Consider the following 18,478-nt stretch of genomic DNA (forward strand, 5'->3'; position numbering starts at 1 on the left):
TTGCGCAATTGGACTATGCCAATTTAGTTTTAAAGTAGTAAATAATAAGGCAATTTAAAAAAATTCAGTTTTAATAACCTCAGTAGAGTAATTGTGAATTACGTAATATATTTTTATGATTGCAGCATTGTTCGCGAAACGAGACAAAGGGATAGAAGTCGCAATATTAAATTTGGTTTTACAAGCTTCAGATCCTTTCTATCTATTTAATGATTATCGCTAATTGTTATCACTAAGAATAATGATAGATTTTCAATTTTGATTTAAGTCAGCATTAAATTATGATTCAGGGCCGACAGTGATAAAGTCGGCATCTTTTTTTTTACTAAAATGGGATTTGTAGTATTGTTAACTAATTAATGATAAAATTGTTTGTCATATATGTTTGGATAATTTTAACTAAAATATTATTTTTATATATTTCAGTGTTTAATGTTAATCATTTATTTATATATAATAATATTAATTTATTTATTCACTTTTGTGCTGTAAGCGCCCCCTACAACTAAGCATCGCCCCCTAAATGCTCCAAAGCCCATCACCGACCCCCTAGATCGCCGCAGCGACCCCAAGGGGGCGCTGGCGCCCACTTTGGGAATCACTGCTCTAACCTAACGCACTTTGCATTTCAACATGTTAACAACTACACAAATTGCTCTATACTATCTAAACCGTAAAAGATATGAGAAAACTTTGTTCGTACGAAAGATGCAGAATAAAATGGTATATAAATGGTTAAGTGTGTTCATATAATTTTCTCGAGATTTTCTAATATTTCGTTGCTAAGTATTTAGTTTTTGTGAACATTAAGTTGTTTTATTTTGTTATTGTTGTTTATTATTTTAATAGTTAAATTGAAATAATACATATAATATTCATATTCATTATATTAGGTTATATTATATATGTTAGTTCATATATACGTTGCTTTATATATTGCATTTTTTAATCGAATCATTCATGCTAAAACTTCTTTGCCCTTCAAGGTACTGATTCAAGCATCTTATTGATATGAAAAACTATATAAATAAAAGCATTCTATAACCAAATATGAGAAAAAATACTGTGTTTGAGCCACATGCAAATATACACTACGTTCAGCAATCTGTAGGAAAATTACTTTGAAAAAGCTAAACTACATTTATGACCAGAAATCACCCCGAAATAATAAATAAATAATAATAATAATATATATATATATATATGTATGTGTGTATGCCTATATATATGTGTGTGTATGTGTAGGTTTATATTAAAGTATAATTATATATAAAATTTAATTAATAATTTGTATATGTTCCGAAAAAGAAATCTAAATATACATGGAATTCTTGATTAAAAATCTGCCTAATATCGAAATGTCAGAACTAAATAAATTCTTTTCAAAAAAGTTTTATTAATCATTTGGATTTCTTATTCGGAGCATTTATATTATTACTATTTGCACTAAAAAATTAATATTAAATGTAATATTTTACCTAGCATAATTATTTCTTTGGTGTGCTCTAGTTGTATTTCTTCGTACAGGATTCGAAGGTGTATGCTGTGAAATTCGCATTGAACTAAAATTGGCAACCCTTCTGCCTCCAAAACCACCTTTGTTGCCTTTTTTGTCTTGCTTGTTTGCTTCTTCATCTTTTCGTTTCTGTTCGTTTGCACTGTTAATCTTAGCCCGAGCAGAAGCTGCCAAATTTGCTAAATATATTTTGGAAATCATACTTTTATACAAAGTAAAGAACAATAAACATTCATTCGCAAAGTAAATTATACTGAAATAAAAATCTAAAAACAAATATTATTGAGAAAAAAAAAATCAAAAAAATTTTGTGAAAGCAGAAATTTTGTCTGCATAAATTTGAGCTTTTGAACAATATCGGAAATACTTCAAACAATGCAAAATTATTCAAATTCCATAGATTTTCCCGAAATTGTTATTTCACAATACTTATGAACTTGAGCAAAATTTTCATAAATGCAATTTAGTAATATTATTAACAAATTAAAATTGAAAATTAGGAATTTGGTGCAGTTATTTAAACGAAAAATAGGGTGGTGCTTCCGATTTTTCTACTGTAAACCGATTTGCATAAAATTTTGGATTTTGGTTAACTTATTCTTAAATTCAAAATGAAAATTGTTTAAACTACACACTCACATTAGAGCAAGTTGCCACCATTCTCAGTAATTTTTTTTTAAGAAACAAAAGTATTATAAAGTTTCTTTAAAACAAAAAAAAAACAAATTTTTTTTAGCTCATTGAATTGAAAACTAAGTTTATATTTTTTTATGTTGTTTATCGTTTTTTACGAATATCTTCAAAAATATGCATCTTAACAGAAATTTTATGATGAACAAAATTGTAGCAAGAAAGAAAACTGATCAAACCGGTAACAAAATCCAAATTTATGTAAAAAACAACTTCTTTTCATAATATCTCAAAAATAATAAAATGTACGTCTAAAAGTATAATGATCAAACATATAGGCCTTTTTATTACAAAAAATGTTTTTTTGATGAAAACCGTAAAAAATTCCGTACTTCAATTAGCAATAACTTCGGAAGTATTATTTTTTTGTAGAAAATTATATCTGTATCGTATATAAACTATATAAAATAGTGTTTGTTGTTAAATTAGGCCTGCTAACGACATCCGAGCATATTTAAAAAAGAGTATACTACCGAGAAAGGGTGCCATCTTCTCCAAGGGTGAGCGTGAAGTTCGAGTCATTTTCACTGTCACAGTAAAAAAATAGAGCCAAAAACGATCAAGTAAGTTATAATTAAGGTGACCATAATCTTTTAAGTCAAAACCAGGACAGAAATTTTTAGTTATGCAAATCCAAGACGGGAGGGGGACCTTTAAAAAATATTATCTAAGGATGCAATAAAAATATCAGTTTTTTTATATTAATCAATTTTGTTGAATCAGAATTGTGGACTTTTAGTAAGATAAGTACTCGATTATTCGATTATAAGTATTACTTCTTTAACTATGATATTATATTATATTATTGATCTATGTTTGTTTCGCTTTTGAGCCTTGTATAAAATTCTATTTAATTATCTTCAAAATTAATATAAAAAAATGTTTTCATAATTTTTGTTAATATACCTATTGATTTTAGAAAAACCGGGACAATCCGGGACAAAAGCAGTAGATCCGAGACAAATATTGCTTGTAGAACTACCGGGGACACAAGGTAGAAATTTGAGACTGTCCGGGACGTATGGTCACCTTAATTATAATAAGTTTTCTTTTATATCAATACAAGAGAACGTAATTTTGATTTCTCTGCATATGAATTATTTATTTTTAATGCTAAGTAAATGTGTTTCTAATACTCCTTCAGTTTTTTAATAATTACCAAAATAGAACCAATAAAACAAAGTACTAAACTACAAATGTAATTATACATATCTGTACAACAAATTATAGAAGCAATTCGTAAATTTAATATATTACTTCGTTATATGAAATAGAAAATATTATTCTATGTACATCATAACATCAATAACTTAATAGCTCTTAACATATATTGTTGACAGTTTATACAATCATGCAAAAATAATTGGACAAACATGCGGTACGGATGTACAACAATAAGTAGAAACAAATAAATAAATTAAAACTCTTATTGCACAATTGCCCTAGATAAGAGAAACTTTATATTTCGAATATTTATTACCCGATGTGAAGTAATAATTAATATTTCCATAAAAATAATGTGCCTCATTTATGGAACGCACATAACATCTCGTATATGTGATTATTTTGTGAAAATTCACATACAATTATCGATACAACTTCAGAAATTGATGATTACTTACATTATGTAAACAGAATACTTAATTATGAAAAATGCTGATTTTGGAAATTAAAATTCAAATATATAATATTGAAGCAACAATAATACTAGTTATTTTAGTATTTGACTTATAAATACAAACAGCATACGATTAAGTTTCAGTTCCGCTCATAGTATCAAATTTATTAAGTTTTTTTCAAGACATTGTGAGCAATGACTAACCTATATATCTTATAATTATATATGACTTAAATAAATAATATACTGAATTATTTTATAATACATATTATGGGTTGTTGAATAAAATTGCGTGAGTAATTAAAAGCGTAAAATGGATTAATGGTGTGCGAATTTCTACGCAACTTAACCATAGTCATATCCTCTGCTATATACAAAAGCCATTTTCAAAATTATATTCAGTTTTGAATGATATTTTTAGTGACAAACAGAAAAAGTTGCGATTGCGATCAATCTTTTCTGAATTATATGAACTTGAGACAACAAGGGAAAAGTCCCGTAACGCCGGACGGCACCAAGCACCGGACACTCTATTTAACACGTATTATTTAGACGAGTATAAATCTTTTCATTCAAAGTACAACCCATTCCTGTTTTAGGCGCAAAATCACGGTGTCACCTAAATATCAATGGAAGAAATTCTAGCATATTTATGCATTTACATTTGAGTGGTATGCAAAGATAAAAGTCGTACTTGATTGTTATCTGTAAAATGGTAGAATATCATTAGATTTTTTAACCAATTTCAGTAGGTGCCATCAAATAAACAAAAATGTCTGTCCCTTAGCACCGGACACTAAGTCGTTCCTTAGTGCCGGACAGTAAACATATTGATATTTCTTGTGAGAATTTATGTAATTTATTCCAAATATTTAATTTTATTCTTTATGAGTGCTAACGGTCACTACATACCCACATTTTTCGTATTTCCTAGTCAAAGAATGAAAAGATTATGTATGCACCAGCTGAGAGCATCGGTGTGGCACAGCCAAAGGATGGATGAATAGTGACTTTTTTTTGCAATATCTTAGAATATTCGTCAAAGACACGCAGTCCAGAGCGGGAGATGCCTACTTATGTGATCTATGCAGTTTATTTTGAAATGTCCAGCCTAGGTGCCACTGTTTAAAATCATATTTTTTGATAGCAAAATTTGATTGATAGTATTAATTATTTTTCAGCAAAGATTGCGATTTTGTTAATTTAGTTTGATTTCTAGCTTTGTTATCTACATAAATCATAATTTGATAAACATTTCGTAAATATTTTTTGATTTATTGATAATAACCTTAGGTGTCCGCCACTTGGGACTTTTCCCTATATTGTTATTCTCGACTGTAGTCCTATAAATGCTATTTACGGTTACGGTTCCAAAATTTAAATGAACAAATAAAAATGAACCGAAACAACCACAAAATGGTCACAGTTTTGATCAAAGTTTTAGATTGTACTAAAAGCTCATAATATTTAAACTGCATGGGATTTTTTTCAAGTTTTTTTCTTGATATTAAAATCAATGCTTAATCCGGTTTGGCTTGACGTCAGGATTTTGAAAACCCTGTATATTAGAAATAGAACCATATTAGCAGAAAATATGGAAAATAAAAATGCAATTCGTCTCGAACTGTAGATGATTTCAAGACTTAAAGTACAATGCCTAGTTTATGAAATAGAGTAGGGCGGAGCACAAAGATCCAATTTGACTTTAAGCAATTATATTATGGAAATCAAATCAATTATTTCATATCAATAGCACATATCAAAGAAACAACTATCTGACATGTCCAGTAAAACTCTCATTTCATCATATATAGAAATATATTTTTTGCTTTTTTTCGAAAATTGTCCCATGAGCCTTTTTTACAATATTGGCAGGGTAAAATGGGACAGACAGAAGGCAAACAGGCCCAATGTGTTATTTTTAATTTGAAAGGAATTTTACCAAAATTTAAATTTTGCGAAATAATAGTTACAATGCAAAATATAAATTTCATGGACACATTTTTATAGAGATAACACTGTATATAACCTTGATCTGCTATTTCGTTAGAAATAATCATTAGCAGAGTTGGAATGAATATTTTTTTAACTTATCTCTTATGAAATTGCTTAATATTTTTAATTGTTGTTAATAACTTTACTAAGGTGAAGACTCTGATAGTTCTGTTTACCTTACCCACATGTAGGCTTCTATATAGCTTATGTAAAAAAATCTTTGAATAATGTATACTCAAAAATTAAGGTTTAGTAACAGTGCTCACAACCAAAAAACCTAATAACAAAAGAAAATTGTTTTGTTATGGAATTTCAAACATTGCCGAAACGTCGAACGTATCAAATTGATGACTGGTTATATATCTTTTTACCTCTGCTTTCAAATAAAAAAATTCTTGATTTGTTTTTGAGATATCGGTGGTGTACCTTTTTACCCGCATACGTTTAGACCCTGTCGTCTATGTGTGCAATTGCAAAAGCGAAATCCAGTGATATAAGTTTGTGATTTTTGAAAACTATGTCGTATTTGCACGCAAAAGGATGCAATCAAATAAAATTGTAAAAATGTATCGTAAAAGCAGTTACTATTTATTCACTTTTAATAAAAATCATTAATTATTGATTGATGAATATTTTTAACAAAATACCAGATAAAGGTTATGTGCATTGAATAAAATAGTTATTATTTCGCAAAATCTCTTTAAAATTAAAAATAAGACATTGGACCTGTTTGCCTCCTGGGTGTCACATTTTACCCCGCCTATGGGGTGAAAAAGACCTGATCATAAATAAAAAAAAGGCAATTAACTCATTTCTTTGACAAATTATCTGGAAGATTTACTGCACTCGGTCAGATAGTTGTTTGTTTGATATGTGTTATTGGTTGTGATATAATTGGTTTGGTTTTCACAATATAATTACTCAGTTGTAACTTTTTTTTATAATTTTAATTTTATAAGATATGAGCCACACTAGGTTTTTGTGCATTGGACTAAATCCGACTATTCAAATTCTTTGATAAATTATTCGTTTCACTAAATATAGTTTTGATTAATAATTAAAATTATTACCACGGTATATATCAATCTTATGCTCATCTCATTGGATATCCATGTTACGATTTGATATATTCCAACTTCCATCATAATAATACTGTTTTTAATTGAAGAAAAGTAATTACTTTGTAAAAATACCCTAATCTTAAATACCAGTATACCTAAGTAGTAGCTAAAAGCAAATGTAGAAATCAGTTCTTTCAAGATAAGCTGCTTTGATAAATATGAAATATATACCTATAGAATTTAGAAAGGGAATTGAGGTTATAGGTTTAAAACTCGAATAACGCACCAGTTTTGTATTTGGGAGCAAAAAATTAGTAATATTCATTGTATACTCTTTTATACGGATATTCGAGAGGAAACCGAGATCAAAGCATTTATGTGTACATATAGACGTAGAGGCTGGACTTCTGCCTTTTATGATTACAATTATGGTTAATTCATAATTTTGCTGATTATACATTATAATCTCAGATTGAAACTTATATATATATTTGAAGCATTACAAACTATCAAGTTAATATTTGGATAATATTTACAAGATAATTCTGCTCATTACTATAATATTATTTTCTAACATATCAATGCAATTTGCTTAATTGCAAATCATCCTCAATCCGATAGTTCACAACAATAACCTATCTTCATTAAATCAAATATATAAATAATTAAAACTATCACACTTAGCATTTAAATAATATAACAAAAAGTGCGACGTGTTTACAGAATAACCACATTACATAAATCAAGGAATAATGATTATTTAATCATTATTATCTATTAAAACCAGTAAGATTACCATGCCAACTTAAACCCAGCATCAAGCAATAAAAGAATAAAAAGTCGCGCCACCAGCAAGCAGAAGAATTGGTAGAATCCTTTATAACTCACCAGCGCTGGTCTGCTTTCTTCTGGCCTGCACCATACCATAAACCACAGCTGCCAAAGAATGGACTTGGCTTGGCTGTCTTTGGAATGGCGGCGGTCTTGTACTCTTGCGACCGAGGACCCAGAACGTTTCCATTTTTCCTTTACCTTTTACTTCGATGAGACCCCGAGATTGAACTTGGTACCCCCGAGCTGACAGAACCTAATGAATATTATTGTATAAATTTTACCATATTCATGTTTCATAATTGAAGGTATGCATACAAGTAATATTCATAAAAAATGTAATCAATTACTTTCACTTGAAAAAAATAGTACAAATCTTAGTTTAATGAATATATAGTTTATTAAAATGTTCGTATAAGAGTTACTTTACTTAGTGGGCCGATTATTTTAAACTGCAAAAAATAAGTTCTCATCTCTTAAATTCAAGTTAGAAGACTTTTTGATCAGTTTGGCGTACGTTAAAAAATAAATATAACAGGGAGATAGGCTACAAAATAAAGATGGATAACCATCATCAAAAATATTTAGTACGATTTTGTATGAAAACAGTAATATAACATAGCCTTGCCATAACAGTGGTATAGTTTAGGGCAGAATCGGCCCATAAAATTCGTAACTGTCTGATATTTATTGCTGCAAAATAAATAATAATCGATATTATTTTTTGTAATAACACGGTACTTTCGGGTTTGCACAACACGGTTTAATAATTGAGAAAAGTTTTAATAAAATAAGAAATATAGTAAAACCTTTGAAAAGCAAACTTTATTACATCTAAAATTAGTAAAATCTCTGTACAATAGCTCAATAAATATGTTGAAATTAGTGCAAAAGATAACTTTTTTGATATATATTATTAGAGCGCGTATGTTCTACTGAAAAAAAATTCTAGGATTTTCCGAAAAATATATTAAATAATTCTTAAGCAATTTTTTAAATAAATTGAGCATAAAAGTTTAATAAAGATTACTTTTCATGTGTTAAATATATAAATATCATTTTGCAATAGCAAGTAATCGCAAATATATTTTTTTTTCAGTAGAACATACGCGCTCTAATAATATATATCAAAAAAGTTATCTTTTGCACTAATTTCAAATAATAATACACGGATCTGGAGGTAGTATAGAAATCTGCTCAGAAGATGAGGATAGCTTACAAAAAAATGATCATGTTGGATAGCACGAAGAAAAATTAAGAATTATGACAAAAAAAATCATATAATTCGAGTAATGTATATTAATTTAAAAAAAATGAATAAATGTTCTTGGAAGGTAACCCCTCTTTTTGTACTAGTTCTTTGTCCGTATAACACGGATTCGCATAACACGCTACTTTTCTGGAACGTACCTACCGTGTTATAAGGGAGTTACCTGTATACACTATTTAATTATTTTATAATATGTATTGTTATATAAAATCTAAAAAAGCTCACGTGTGAATAAGGTAAAAAGGACCAACCAAATCTTTATCCTGGCAAAGGTGTAAGCAATAAAAAATAGTAAATAAAAAAATAAAATAAGTTAACAAATGCAATTTTATAAGATGTAAGTTAAATAAATAGTTATTACGACTATGCTGATAATTATTTTTTGACGTAATAACAGATCAAGGATATATACACTGTTATCCCTGTAAAAAATGTACCTACGAAATTTATATTTCGCAATGGTTGAATAATGTAGCTATTATTATGTAAAATTCCTTCAAACTTAAATATAAAGCATTCCATCTGTGTTTCTGGCTGTTCTATTTTACCCCGCCTATGGAGTAAAAATAAAAACATAAATTTTTTTTGAAAAACAGCCAGCCGAAAAACACATTTCTGCAATGACGAATTAAATTAGCTCGGAATTTTACATAACACAGTCAGATAGTTGCTTGTTTGATATGTGTCATTAGTTGTGATTTAATTGGTTTGCTTATCTCATTATAACTTTTCAAAGTCAAATTGAATCTGTTGATCCTGTCCTAATTTACATGTGACATTTGTAAGGTACTTATGGTAAGTAATCCAAAATACGTATCAAAACCGGTCAAGTATTTTTTGCTATTATCAAAAATGAATAAAAAATGTTCAATAAAGTGCAAATATTAACAAAGTGGATTTTCTGGCGAAAACAAACTTTTATTGCAAGAAGTCAATAACGAGCAGAACAAAAATATTTATGCATGTCGAATTAAATAGTGAAATTTCCAAAAAATAAGACATGAAATTATCGTATTCACTTACATCAGCCGTATAGCGCGGTACTTGGATGCAACCCATTGCTCCTGTTGAATCCATTCTCGATGCCTCGTTCACAGTATTGCCCCAAATATCGTAGACTGGTTTGCGGGCACCAATGACACCACCAACCAGAGAACCACAACTCAAACCAACCCGGAGGCGAAAGTGGTTGAATGAATGGGTGTTGACGTCATCCAGACGATGGCGCATGGCGATCGCGAAGTCAACAAGGGCGCATACGTGCTCCAGTTCATCAACACAACCCTTAGGGAATAAATATATTTAAGTCCTTTATTCCTTAGGGAATAACATATTTAAGTTAATAGAATTATCAACTTTAGGTAAACAAGTGTGTACTATTGTAGATGATACGGTACCATAAGTGTAATGCGGATATTTTTTGGAAAATTTATTATAGGTTTGTCCATGTAATTTGATCTTAGATTAGAAAATCTAAAATAATAAAAATAATATAAAAAATAAAAGCTTTAATAATTAACAGTTTTCATGATTTTTAACAGCTTGGCGTGGAGAGATAAGCATAAAGGCATTAAAATTTCGTTGACAAATTCAAAGATTGCATATGTGCTCTAGTACTTTCGGAAAAAAAAAATCACTTTATTGGCATTCAATCTTAAATAAAACTAGTGGGGTGTATGGCATCGTGCCTTAAAGCAAATTGCTGGAACTTCCCGTACCGTAACGAAATGTTCGAGGAATACTGAATGTTTTCAAATAGATTATTATAAATATTGTAACATTGTCTAATATTTATAAGAAATATTATATATATAAACTGAATTGCAAATTTAAAATTATTTGCTTGAGTTAAATTAGAACTTTAGTCAGAATAAAAATAAAATCTGAATTATTTTCGACACACAAAAAAAACTAAAAAAAAAAAAAAAAATACAATTTTTTTTTCCAAAATCAATTATTTTGTTAAGACGAGCAGAAAGTTTTTTGAATCACTTAAATCAGACGCTTAATTCTCTCAAAAACTGCCAATTTTTACATATTTAGATCCGTATCTTCGAAATGGCTGGGCCTGCCTTTGCCAAAAACTAATAGACACTTTTCCCAATCATTACTAATTGAATGTTCTTTAGATCATTCAAATCGTAAACTCCGTTCTCTCAAAAAGTCGATTTCTATTTTATGCACTCTTTGCTCCGTATCTCCGAAACGGCTGGACCTGCCTTCGCCAAAAACTAATCATCTCTTTTCCCTATCCATAGGAATCAAATGTTTTTTTGAACCATTCAAATCGGTTGATCCGTGAGCCCGAAAACGTGACTGGAAATTTGTATCCATACATACATACACACACACACATCCATTTTTTCTGAGGTATGCCAAAATGTTCAGAAACCTTCAAAACGTCGAGAAATGTAAAAATTTTCATTTTCGATTTTCGGCCCATTACAATAACTTACCCTACGGGTAGTTAATTACCCTACGGAAAGTTAATAAAAGAAAACATTAAGTGTGTAGCAAATGTTATGCCATTATAAATGCTACGATGATAAACTTTTGGTAAAATATGTACTAGTAGACAGGTTTGTTCGGGTGGAGTGATCACATGTCTTTTAAAATAACTGAGATAAAATAAAAAATCTAAATATTTTATAGTTTTTATAATTAACAATTCTGCTAACATTTGAAATTTTCAACAGATTAAGAAATAGATTCGAGGAGTTGAGGTTAGATGTATTAGAATTCCGTAAAAGAAATCTGTATTTGTAATTCATTTAATTTTATGTTCTGCATCACTATTGTTATAAGAATTTCTAATAATTGTTGTAACTATCCAAAAAACAAAAATGCAAATTTTTGCATATCTTTACGTTTCAGAGGCTTCTAAACTTTTTTGCATACCAAATATAATAAGATTTATAATGAGATATAATTGGGATTTTTTAAGGAAACAGGGCATCTGATTTGAATGATTCAATAAACATTCAATGTGTAATGATGAGAAGTTTCAGAGATAAGAAACAAAAAAGGTAAAAGATGGAAGTTTTTGAGAGAACAAAGCCTCCTAATTTGAATGAATCAGTAAACATTGATTGTAAAGAAACGATTAGTTTAGGAAGGCAAAAATTGAATTAGTTTAGGAAAACTCTGGCAGTTTCTGCAATAATATGGCATATTACAAGTTCATTCATATTATGTAATTTACAATGCATTATTATATCACCTACACCAGTACAAAAGTATACTAAATTCATTTCATTCATTCATTCATTTCAGAGGTAAATATTTTGGCATACCTTAGAAAAAATGGATGTATGTGTGTGTGTGTGTATGTGTGTGTTTAGGTGTGTGCGTGTTCGGATACAAATTTTCGTCGACGATTTCGGGAACACGGATAGATCGATTTGAATAATTCAAAAAATATTCAATTCGTATTGATAAGGAGACGTGCTGTTTAGGTTTTGGCAAAGGCAGGTCTAGCCGTTCCGAAGATATGGCGCAAAAAGTGCCAAAAACGGTAACTAAGTTTTCAAGAGAACGGAGTGTCCGATTTGAATAATTAAAAAAACATTTTACTTGTATTAACAAGATAAAGAACTGATCATTTTCATGAAGGCAGGTCTAGCGGTTTCAGAGATCTAGTAAAAAAAGTAAAAAAAATGCCATTTGGCGGTCAAAAATGATCATTAGATATATGCACATCAAATTATCAGATATTTTATAGAGATTTTAACAATAAGTATAAATTTTGTTAACATTCCTATGGGTTCCGTACCAATGCTTATCCGTTAGGCGGCGGCGCGGCGCCTACGCGCTTCGATATTTCGTCTCTATGCAGTTAAAGCAGTACGTTTGCTTTGAAAAAAAGTTCAGAATTTCCAAAATATTTCAAAATACACTTTTCTTCAAAGTCTTTTTTTCAAAAAAAGAAAATTTTTGTCAAAAATTTATAGTTTCTCAAAAATCTAATTTTTCAGAGTAAATTTTTTTTCAAAAATGTTAATCTTTTAAAAAAAAAATATTTTTGGTACGGAAAGTTCCAGCAATTTGCCTTAAGGCACAATGCCATGCGCCCCACTAGTTTTGTATGAAAATTTTATTATAAATTAGTTTTGCAATGTGTGAAATTTTTCTTCAATGTGCAGTCCTATTGTCTGAGAGGAGACACACGACCGGAACGGTAAAACGCTACGAAAAGGGTTAATAGTTTTATCAAGATCTTATATACGATTTTAACATATGATATTATTTACATTATTTTTTGTATAGTTTTACGTAGTTTTTTATAATGGTTTTATTAGTCCACTTTTTAAAAAATCTCTCATTGGAATAGGTATATTTAACGTCGAACAAAAATATCAACATTATTTAAATCTACGCATTATTTTAAGACAAAAATATTAAATGCTGGTAAAAGTAAATACTTTTGCAATTAATTGCAATATTGATATAATTACCTGTGTCGGATTTAACCCTGAAGCAGCCATGTAGGTTGCGCCTACAGTCTTTATTTTCTCGATGGGTTTGAATCGCGCTTCATCCAGCAATTCATCAAAGTCCGCGATAATTTCGTTGAGCAATCGTATACATTCCATTCCTTTATTAATATCCTCAGAATAAAACTCAGTGAAATTTGGAATACTCGCAAACATGACTCCGACGTCCGCTCGCCATTGAGAATACAGTTCCTGGGACATATCAAATTTCACCTAATCAAATTAGGTATTAATATTTTGAAATAAAACAAAAAGTTTCAACCACAACCATTTCCATGAAGAGAACACTTCTTCGCAAAATTGATCGAATGGAACGATAAAATTATACATAATTTTCTTTGTTGTCCTTCAATTTTTCTTTCATTATACGTGGAAAGTAGAAAAAAGCGTAATTTTCATAATAGCAATGTGAATATTTAACTTTTAATGCAAATTAAAAGATGAATGATTCGTATTTGCATTGTTCGTATAATTGTTTGATTAACTTTCATTTCAATATAATTATTAATTATAATTTGATAGAAAGTTTTTCATTATTATTGTTACCGCTAGAAAAAAGAGTTCTTCTTCTAAAATTATTTTCATTCAATAACCTCTCCATTAGTACATAAATGCTGGTTAATCTTGATGACTTATTAACATTTAAAGATGATGCTGGAAAATAACTGATATATTAATTGAAATTATGAAGTGAAACAATGAAATATTATTATATAAGTTGATAAATGATTATATTGGTTAATGATATTATTACATTTATTAATTATACCAAACATATTAAAAATTAGTTGTCAGTGGCATTCAGCCTTAAGACAAGTTGCACAGACTTCCCAATATGTGTAAGAATTGACTTTATTAATTGAAATTGAGATTTACCTATTCGTATACATTTTATAAGTGTTTATTTTGAAAATGGAGTCTTTGCTTTCGCTAAAAATTAAACATTTCCATGTATTAATTCCTCAAACACATTTGAAACACATGCTTATAATATATTCTAAAAGCGCCCATCACAAATTTTATTGAATTTAGTGCATGAACTTTATTGCCATGTGTTATATATATTCATATTATTTATTTAAAACATTTTTTTAAGAAACCTGATGAATTTTTTTGTCGAATATTAAGCATCTGCTATAAAAAAATGGCTCGATTATGTATATTATGTACCTAGCTCTTGATGTTATTTAATCATTCAAATTAATGGTAACATTTCTTACATAACTAGACAACTTTTGAAGACTGCTCGTTAGGTGACATAGATAAGATATAAAGAAACTATTTAGATAATTATTAATTAATTTATGTGACCAATGCACAAATCCATAAACATGAGATAGCAAGATTTTGGCGAAAAACGCTATCAAAAAAACACAAAGATTGTCTCGCAAATTTAATCACGGCACCTCTTTTTCGAGTTTAAACCAATTGCTGTTATAGTTGTGAAATCGGTTCAACTATTTTTGAGAAAACGTCTACAAAATTAAATTTTTAATTTATGACAACATAAATGCGATTATTGGCACAAATTTTGGCTGTATTTTTTAAATTTTAATAGTCCTTGTTGAGATACATCTAATGGCTTTTGAACTTTTGAAATCAGTATAACTGTTTACAAAAAAAAAACGTGGACGAAAGATTGAAAAATAGGCTCAGACACACACATGCATTCCAAGTTCGGTAAAAGCTGCTTCAGAATGACTTAAAACGCGTAAAGAACATGAAATTAGCAAATCGGAATTTTTGTTAAAAACAGTAATTGGAAGGATAATTGCAGTTTGTAGTAACCTTTCTAAATGATAGGTGAATTTTATCAGGTTCAAGTATGAATTAGGTTGCGTAAATGTTAACAAATTTTAATATTATATTATACATGTTCTATTTTAGAATTCACTTAAGTATTTTTAGCTACTTTAGCTTTATTAGGATTATGAATACTTGAGTATATTTACTAATATTTCTATTGCTAATGATTGGTAAAAATAATTGTTATAAATGGATTTATCAACCCCAAAATCTCCCATATATAATTTTTATTTACATTTAAATAACTGGAGAAAAAACTATATTTTTTTGGCCTAAAATTTTCAAATATTTTGTAATTCTTAAAATTACAATCAAACTTACTACGTTTGACTCTACTCTAGTATATTTACTTTTACTATTATTTATTTTATATCACATTACTGTTTGAAAATAAAAATTAGATTGGAAATAAAAGTGCATGTCTAAATAGTGAATAATTGAAATAAACTAAAATGAGATTAATAAACAAGGGAGGGAAAAGAAATCCTTCACTTGTGGTGCTCTCATATCATGGACCTGCTTTCAGGCAGACAACAATTTATTGTTATTATTACATTAACATATGCTTTTAAATTTGTTACTGCAAATTAAAATTTGAAGCAAACTTATTATTTAATAAATAAATATTTATATGTGCAAAATTACCAAACAACCATAATGAGTTAATACTACTAATTACCAATGATAAGACTTTACAAAATTGTAATTCCAAAAATAATATAAACTTGCTAGTAAGATTATTTCAAACATAAAAATATTATTGTTCATGCAATATTAATAATTATACTTACATCAGGCTGTCTATCTTCCGAAAGAAAGTGATGAGCTACATGGTCCGGTAAAATATTCTTAAGCAGCTGTGTATTATTATGTCTTGTGTCAACCATATCTGCAAGTTCTCGTTCTGCTTGCTGCTTCCACAAGAAGTCTAATCTTGAGGTCACTTCAACTAAGCGGGCATGGTAAGTAACCATCACCAAAAAGACAGCCAACAGAATCAACATCTGAGCAGAGAGCGACATTCCCATTCTTAAAAAGAAAAATTATCATTAATGAAAAAGTAATTGAAACTGATAAACTTATGATAATATTTGGCCAATTTAGTATATAATATTATTGGTGTAACTAATAAAGCCAACTTACTTTCTTTCCAGTACTGGGTCATGAAATGCATCGGGGTACGCCAACATGATCAGAAGGGTATACACGGTTACCATTATAATTGCCAAACAAGTTTTCACTAAATAATATAATTTCAAGGCGGTTGCTAAAGCTACCAAGCATAAAACCCAGGTAAATACCACATATTCCGGATGAATGCATTCTCTTGGCAAAATTTCTGGTTCTTCATCATCCTCATCATCAATAATCGGCGCTTCTTGTTGCTTTTGTTGCACCATTTCTGCTTCTTGGCGCATTGCTAATTTTCTGTTACTCTCCTTAATAGCTTCAACATCAGTAAATTCAATATCAAATCTTTTTCGCCTCTTGTTTTCAATTTGAGGAGGATTAGTCAAATTTAGTGATTGTTCTAAAAGATTAGAATTGGTAAAATTCAATGTTTGATCTAATACCAATTGTTTGATACAATCATCAGTGCAATTAGCCGTTTTGGGATCATCACTATTTATAGTGATATTATGATGTATTGTTGCAGTAACAAAAATATTAACAACATTGGAATTATTTTTTACGACGGTATCTGTTTGTATAATAGGAAGCTCATTTTGAATTTCGTTTATTAGAGGTTTAGTGATATTTTTGTTCTGAGTCAATGGACCAACTGCGATTAAGTATAGAGGCTGTACTAATGAAACCTCATTCAAACCTACAACTAATTGTGTATTTTCCGAAGAATCGTGATGGCTTTTGGTTGTAGCAGTAATAGCAGTTTGTAATTCGTCATCATATTCATCTACAACTGAAAGTGAAATATGTTTGTTATAATACTGCAATTATAACATTTCCATATTATAGTATTCACAAACCTGGCATTTGGCATAACAACAAGCTTATAGAGCTTGCAGCAGACATTAGGATCACGATGACGCAAATAAAAGTTGTTCGCGACATTCTATTATGAACTAACATAGAAGAAGTTTTTTGCAAATTTTTTGGAAGTTGGTGAAACTCTTCTGCCATTACCTGCCAAAAATACATAATTAATAATTTCAGACCATTTTCAAAATATTAACAAAATATTAAATTCGTACCAGAACAGATGCACATGTCAACAAAAAGGTAGTGGCTGTCAGACTTATCACTAAAGCAGTACAGCTGAAAAAAAAGATAATTTTATATTAACATTTTTATTATTTATATGAGATTAGACATAATACCTTGGAAGAATTATCGCTTGGCACATCACGACGAAGACCCAAACTATGAAACAACACAACATGTTTGATTTGAACATGTCTTCGCGTACTTGGCAGAATTTTCCTTCCAGAGATCCATCTTTGAAATTCAATGTCCATGGATTTACATTATCATTTCTCATTCTTTTATTGCTTTCTATTTCAATACTATGATCTATGATGTCATCGACCTAAATTAAGATATAGAAAATGGTTAAATACAGAAACAAAGAAGACTAATGAAATAACTAATAGCCTTATTTGTTGTTATTTGCAGAGCAAGTTTGTGCAAAATTTTTCTAAAATACAATTATTTTTAACTTCACAAAGGAGAAGTTTTAATATTTTCTAATTTTCTAAATTTATGTTTTTTCTATTTTTCAAATCATTCTGAATTCTTCAAGACCAAAATTAGATAAAGTATGTATGTACATGTATGTATGTACATGAGTCGAAATTTGGCGTACAAATTTAAAAACGATGAAACTCGATAAGGATTCGAATTTTTTTGGCAAAACTTTTTTTTGCGTTTAGCAGATGAGTCCAAAACTTATCCTTAGGGATGTTAATAATGCATTACAATATTTTTTAAATTATTTATTATAATTATAATCAAGATCACTTACTACATTTAACTTTACTCTAAATACTAAAAATTAAATAATTTCATTATTACTGTTTCATACGAAAAATAAAAACAAGACTAAAAGTTTCTACTACATAAATATTTATGAGTACAAAGATACATAATTTCCAAATTACCTGCTCAGTCATGCTGAGTGATACATTTCTAGAATCAGTAGAAGGTGGTGGTTTACCTCTATAGGAAGCATTGTGATCT

General features: G+C 29.1%; 1 protein-coding gene across 1 annotated transcript in view; it reads right to left on the reverse strand.

Annotated features, from left to right (window-relative positions):
* The window catches only part of LOC113371272, a 28,782-nt gene extending 11,101 nt beyond the window's left edge, over positions 1-17,681 (reverse strand). Inside the window, exons 1-9 of the mRNA XM_026611906.1 lie at positions 17,620-17,681; positions 17,494-17,557; positions 17,269-17,425; positions 16,424-17,201; positions 16,072-16,309; positions 13,436-13,666; positions 10,005-10,265; positions 7,769-7,967; positions 1,479-1,695 (exon numbers count right to left, since the gene is read on the reverse strand). Coding sequence (XP_026467691.1) covers positions 1,479-1,695; positions 7,769-7,967; positions 10,005-10,265; positions 13,436-13,666; positions 16,072-16,309; positions 16,424-17,201; positions 17,269-17,425; positions 17,494-17,557; positions 17,620-17,681 — 2,207 coding nt within the window. The remainder of the gene's footprint in view (positions 1-1,478; positions 1,696-7,768; positions 7,968-10,004; positions 10,266-13,435; positions 13,667-16,071; positions 16,310-16,423; positions 17,202-17,268; positions 17,426-17,493; positions 17,558-17,619) is intronic.
* Positions 17,682-18,478: the final 797 nt, after the last annotated feature.

Source organism: Ctenocephalides felis, unplaced genomic scaffold (genome assembly GCF_003426905.1).
Source record: "Ctenocephalides felis isolate EL2017-DRISC unplaced genomic scaffold, ASM342690v1 CF-g0.4_SCAFFOLD_01492, whole genome shotgun sequence".
In the NCBI taxonomy this organism is placed as follows: domain Eukaryota; kingdom Metazoa; phylum Arthropoda; class Insecta; order Siphonaptera; family Pulicidae; genus Ctenocephalides; species Ctenocephalides felis.